This window comes from Triticum dicoccoides, chromosome 1A (assembly GCF_002162155.2).
Source record: "Triticum dicoccoides isolate Atlit2015 ecotype Zavitan chromosome 1A, WEW_v2.0, whole genome shotgun sequence".
Classification (NCBI taxonomy): domain Eukaryota; kingdom Viridiplantae; phylum Streptophyta; class Magnoliopsida; order Poales; family Poaceae; genus Triticum; species Triticum dicoccoides.
The window spans coordinates 557,916,291-557,922,886 of NC_041380.1; the positions used below are offsets into that span (position 1 = coordinate 557,916,291).

General features: G+C 53.2%; 1 protein-coding gene across 1 annotated transcript; it reads right to left on the reverse strand.

Moving 5' to 3' along the window:
* Window positions 1-2,024: 2,024 nt before the first annotated feature.
* LOC119355180 (mitogen-activated protein kinase kinase kinase 17-like) lies at window positions 2,025-3,455 on the reverse strand. The gene has a single exon (XM_037621961.1). The coding sequence runs from the start codon at window positions 3,396-3,398 to the stop codon at window positions 2,025-2,027; it is 1,374 nt and encodes a 457-aa protein (XP_037477858.1). The 5' UTR covers window positions 3,399-3,455.
* Between the last annotated feature and the right edge of the window lie 3,141 nt (window positions 3,456-6,596).

Genomic DNA, 6,596 nt, shown 5'->3' on the forward strand with positions numbered 1-6,596 from the left:
TTCGTTTCGAAAATCACGTTCCCGAAGGTTTCATTCCGTTTGGACTCCGTTTGATATTCTTTTTCTGCGAAACCCTAGAATAGGCCAAAAAACAGCAATTCTGGGTTGGGCCTCTGGTTAATGGGCTAGTCCCAAAAATAATATAATAGTGTATAATAAAGCCTAATAATGTCCAAAACAAAATATAATATAGCATGAAACAATAAAAAATTATAGATACGTTGGAAACGTATTAGTCTCCTCTGGAGTCGTCCGATGCTTCTCGCGCCCCCTCTCGCATGATAGCTCGTGTTTTCTCTCGCGCCCCACTCTGGCATGTTCCTCTCTCACCCCCTTGCATTGGTTCCTCTCTTACTTTGCGGCACGACCATCCCCTCCATCTCTCATCCCACGCCCATGTTAGCATAACAAACTAGTCGTTGTGTGTCCCTCTCCTCGCTTCATTGCATAACGATTGTCGTTGTTCCGACATCGAAGTTTTAAAGAAGTGAACTCGGTGGTTCTAGAATTTTATAATAACTTGTATCTCCCTCAAGGCCTACACGTGAGGGACGCACCCCACGGATCTACGCATCGCCCGTAGATCTGGGAGAGAGAGGAGAGGCCCTCTATTGTCGCCATTGTGGCGCCACCAACGGCGACGGAGGGAAGACGAGTCGCTGGAGGTCGCTCACGGCTAGGTTGAGGCCTCCCGTGCCGCCCGTGAGGGGGTGACGCGAGAGCTGTGTCAAGTCCTAACAAAAATGATTCAGCCCATCACAAATCGACAAATAAAAAATATAAATTAGTTTTAGTTCAGTTTGTATGATATACGTGCATGCTGGACATGGTACCACCACGACACGAGGCAGCTCATGGCTCTCGTGCGCTAGGTTTGAGTGCATCTGGGCACCCCTTATGGTTGCAGTTGAGGCGCCACCTTATGGCGCCGCTTGAGAGCAAGCTATGTGCATGTTTTCATTTAAAAGATACATAGAGTCCTCTCATTTGTCTAAAAAAACATCTGAAGAAAATCCTCACCTAGATCTGAAAGAAAGTAAAAAGGAAAAAAAGAAAAAAGATTACCACGTAATCTAGCATTACTTTGCATAATCCTCCATTTAAAAAATATGTAGGGTCCTCACCTTCATCTAAAAAGACATTTCAAAAAAAATCGCATCAACATCTAAAAGTAATATTATTTCAAAAACTTTCTTACTGCAGCCAATCAACTTGCACCACGTGGCATAGTTGATTGGCTGTCCTTCTCCTGACGCTTAATGGTTTTAATTATATAAAAATCCTAATATTGGAGTAAAAGGAATTAAACAGATTAGGATGAGCGTGCCAGTTTTTACCAATCTAGAAACATGCTTGGAAGAACGGAGAGCATCGTGCGAATGCGCCGGCACGCAGCTGACACGCAACCTAGAAGTGCACGACGAGTGCGTCGTAGAGCATGAAAATGGACAAAACTGACCCTTATCTGAAACTTCAATCAAGATGGCCCCAATCTAATTTTTTTTCATGAGATGGCCATTTTTTACATGACGTCCGGGGCTAGGGCGCCATACTAGAAAGAATGGCGCGCCGAGCTAGGGCGCCAGCCCCGGGCGTGATGCAAAAAGGGTAATTTCATGAAATGTTTTTAGATTGTGGTCATTTTGTATTGAAGTTTTAGATAAAGACCAATTTTATCCATTTCCACTCCTAGAGCGGCGAGGGGACACCGTGGGAGGAGGGCGGTCGTTGCTGGATGCATCTCCACCTGGCGAAGCAATCTCTGGACGCAACTCTTACTTGAAAAGGTTTCGCTTTCACTGGTCGGCTCGTCGACTCTGCTGGACCCACGTAGCCCAACAAAATAGTTTTTGACTGGCCGCGCGCTAGTGTAGTACTTTCTCAAGGATCTCTGGTTTCTAGTGCGTGTGCTGCTGTGACACCGCGCTTTCCGCGTCGACTCGATCCTTTTCGCGGTGGAAGCTTCGGTGTGCGGCGTGGCCGATGGCCGGCGAGCTTGTGAATTCACGCTAAATTTCTTCCGCCTAATCCAACGTGTCACGATCGGGGGAGAGGAAGCAAAGCATGAGCGGAGAAACAGAGATCGGTATGAAACTGAGTGCTCGTGCAAGAACGAAATCAGTTGCATTTGTCTTTCTGTTGCAGAGCAACAATTTACATGGTACTAACTGGTGAGAAGCTACAGCATTCAAAGACCGATGCCTACTACTGTGCCCGAGTGAATCATCATCATATGCATCTCCCGCTCCCGCTCCGACGACGGCGCCGCCATCGTCGATGCACTCCACGTCCACGGTAATAAGGGCGAGAACCCCGGACCCTGCGCCGCTGGGTTCTTCAGTTGTGATAGCGTCGTCGTCCAGGTCGATCTTCTCCTCGGTCACTGCGTCTGGTGCTTCGATTGGCGCGGAGAGCACATCGATCCATCCCTCGTCAGAGTCCCAGTCCGGGAGCGCCGACGCGGAGCAAGCCAATGCCATGATCCTCATCTCTGCCGTGCTGTCGTGCTCCGCCTCGTCGGCGTCGGACTCCGACTCCCAGAATGCCGCGTCCAGCGTGCTCTTCGGCGACACCCATTTGCTTTTGCTCTCGACGGCTTCCGGCTTCGCCTCGACGTCGGCGGAAGCCAAGAACGGGTGCTCCAGCAGCTGCGCCGACGTGCACCGATCGCTGGCTTGCCTGACAAGGCATCTGGCCAAGAAGTCCTTGGCGTCGGCGGACAGCCATTTCGGAACCTCGGGCACGGCCTCCGTGTAGCCGATCCGGTGCAGCGCCCCGAGCGCGTCGCCGTCCATGCCGCTCCAGGGCGCGCGTCCAGTGGCCATCTCGACAACCATGCAGCCGAGTGCCCAGACGTCGGCCGCGGGGCCCTGCTCCTCGCCGCGCGCCACCTCCGGTGCCATGAACGCCGGCGTGCCGCCGATGATTGGCACGTCAGCGCCCGCCTTCCTCGAGCACCCGAAATCGGCGAGCTTGGCGCGGCCGTCGGCGCCGATCACGACGTTCCTCGCCTTGACGTCCCCGTGCACCATCCCGGCGCCATGGAGGTACGCGAGCCCGGCCGCCACGTCGGCCGCGTAGCCGCAGATGGCACGCTCGTCAAGCCCGCTTTCCAGATGGTCCGCCAGCGAGCCGCCGGGGGCGAACTCGAGGAAGAGGTGGTAGGAGCCGTCGCGGGCGCCGCGGCCGCCGATGCAGGAGACGACGCGCTGTGATCGCAGGCCGGCCATCACGCACTGCTCCCTCCTCAGCGCCGCCGCACAGGTCGCCCCCGCGGCGGACTTGACCGCGAAGAGCTCCCCGGAGACGTCGTCCGCGGCGAGGAAGACCTCGGCCCCCGAGGCGCCGCGGCCGAGCGTGCGCACCCGCGTCCATTGCTTGCCCACGGACATGGCCATCTTGTGTGCGTTGGGAATTGGGATGGTGGTGGTTTCTGTTGCTGTTGGTACTCTCTGTTGTCGAGCTTGCTGAATTGCTGATGGGTTCTCTGTTTTTGTCGGGCGTGCGTATATATAGGGCGTGGGAGGAGGGGGGGAAAGGAAGGCTTTGGCTGTGTACTTGTGGAGAGGAAAAGTTGAGGAGATTGCAAGTTTAGAACGTGGAGGGCGTGTGCGGGGACATGGAAATCCAGGCGAAAAGGGGGTGAGTGGGAACGCGAGGCCTGTGCCGGGCTTGACCTGACCAAGCTTAGAGCTCCGCCTATTCTTACTACCCGCGTCAATTAATCTGGTGGCGGAGCCGGAAAAGGCAAAAACCGTGTGAAATCTATCGCATTCTATCCCGGGTGAGAAACCAACTCGCTAGTACGTACAGCGGCAGTCGACAAAGTCTTGGTCGGTCGTTGCGAGACGGACCGTATGAAACGGAGCAGTGCGTTGGGTTCTAGATTAAACGGATCAGCGGTACAAGTCAGCGGCTGCACCTCAACGGAGTTGGCCAGTTAGTTGGGTCTCCTCTCCACGATTGTCGATTGGTACTTTGGCACTGTGGTTGGCCTTGGCCAAGTCCACTACTGTACAGACAGTACGGTGCTGCGCCGCCAGTGTTTGGAGTGCGTCCGCACTCAACATCGATCTAAACCCAATACTCTGATGGAAGTACGTAGCACTGAACGAAGCAGCAGCAGCAGCAGCAATTCGCTTTTACCGCCGGGTATAATTCACAGCTGGTTACAACAACAACTCGTTACCCTCGAATCTCACCGCTGGTTACGATTCAGGAGCACTCCAATTCACCGGGAAAGCTCACGGCGAGAGGCCTCAGAGTCAGCCGTGGGCGTCTCCACTACCTCTACCGGAGAGAAAATTCCGCGTCTCCACTTCCGCACATAGGAATAGGAAATGGCTGGGAATATTCGACCAACATGCCCGGGCACGTTCACTTCACTGGCCGCCGCACGCACACGCGACGGGGCGGGACGTCCTCGACGCCGGCTGCTGCACCGCTCAGCTCAAATCGCATCGGCCACGTCGAGCCGCAGACAAGTGGCATCGCGCGTGGGCAGGGCGGGTGCTGGCCCAGGCCGATCGATCTCGCCAAGTGGTGGATGTGCCTACTTTTGCGGCGCCGAAACCCAAAGGACGGATACGCCGGTACGCAGATCGTCGCGTGAGCAGGCCGGATGGGTTGCTTTTGCTTTGCTTGCTTGGCCAGCGTGAGCAGAGCACGTCGCCGCCCCTGGACTGGATGGATTCCGTTCCATTTCACTTCACCATGGAGCCAAGTAAAGAGCTTGGCTGGCCGTCCATTTTTCTCCAACTCAACAAGAAAGCAGCGCACACCACAAGGGCTATGAATATGATGGTGCAATTGAAAACCGCAAAATTATTCCACCACCGGCTGTGGCTTGTGCCAGTCGTCCGTAGACGCGTCAGATCTGGCTGACAGACAGACGCGAAAAAGGAACGGCGGCGTTCATCCGACGGCTGCTGCACATGAACTCCACGTCCGAAAGTGCACCCCAAGTAACACAGCCACACAAGTCAGCCTTCACTGTGGTAGTACTACTACTTCAAAACTTGGCTTCAGTCTGCCGTCAATCAATGATTGCATAAACAGATTAGCACCAATTGCCTAACCTCCAGAACATTAAAAGAAAGAGAGGCAAAGCTCGCCTCCTTCTTCAGAATAAATAAATACTAGTGCTCCACCGTTTCCACTGCCGACCGCCAAAAAATGCACACAAGTCAGCCTCCACCCCAAGGAGCAGTCATGATCGTATATTACCGGAAATTAACGACTGAACAAGTAAATTATCACTAATTAACTTAGCACTCCAAGTGCCGACTGCCGGCCGCCAAGTACTAACACTAATTAACTCGGCTTTCCATTTTGTCGATGCTACTGATCTTCTTTCTGGCGCCTGTTGAGGTCAAGCCAAAAGGCGAGGAGACTTTGCTTTTCCGTTGGAAAAGGCCCCAACTCTAGCTGCAGCAGGTGGCGGCCCTTTGACCTTGTTCAACACCGGCCGTTGTGCAGTTGACGGCCGACTATAATGGTATGGTGTGCGAGATTCAGAGGATTTCCAGCAGATATAAAAGCAAAGGACACGAATTAGGGGATAAGCTTGAGTAAAGATGATGCGGTGAAGCCTACCCCTTGCCTCAAGTGGCATTGCATGCGTTGGGTCCAACATCCAGCAACTATTTGCCTGCGTGCCCAGGGCTTTCACGGAGTATCTCATTTCGAGCTCAGTACATCGAATCTCCAGAAAGAAGAATTGCTCCGTGCACTGTGGGAGGGATGTCAAACCCCTGTTGCTTGCCAATTGTGTGCATTCAAAAGAAAAGGTCTGAGCGCGCTTTACTTTGCTTTGTGTTCCAGGAAACAGAAAATGGGGTGTGAACTTTGATCTCGAGGCAGCTACCGTGTATCGTTGACATTTAACTATGAGCTTCGGGAGTACGTAGTTTAATCTCGGAAGAGGTTGCCCAGCTGAAGAGACGGGGCATTTTTAGGACTAGCCTCTATATATTTCATGGAGTCGAACTTCTTTTGACTCGATATGTTATTGTGCTGGCATTAGTGTGATTGGGGGATATCGTCTGATGGGATGAAAACGTACTAAGGTATGGTCTTTTGGCCGACTCTTAGATGATTCTTTCGATTGGCATAAGTGTTGCTTGCAAGTTGGGATGTTGGATAATGGCATCTTCAACGCCGACTCTTAAATCGGACACCGCATCCGTCCGCGGACACAGATGCAAGAGCCGGCCATCCAAAGTCATACACATGCATTTCAAACTGGATTTCAATAACTGAACAAAATAGATGTAAACCGAGCGATTTTCATGTAAACCGGACGAAAACATAATGCAGCCGGACAAATTCCACGGATGCTGAGACCGTCGCCGGCGGAGTTGCGCCCGGTGATGAGCACTGCTGCATGCGGGGTGTCGGCGAGAATCACATGAGCCACGAGGGGTAGAAAACATGATTATCGGGGTGCTGCGCCTCCATGGCCCGCCTTCCTGCAATCCGTGGCGGGAGGCGGTGAGCAGCTTCAGCGGTGAGGTTGGTCCAAGTGGACACGCAAGTGGCGATGCGCGCGAGTTGGCTCTCTCTCTCTCTCTCTCTCTCTCTCTCTCTCTCTCTCT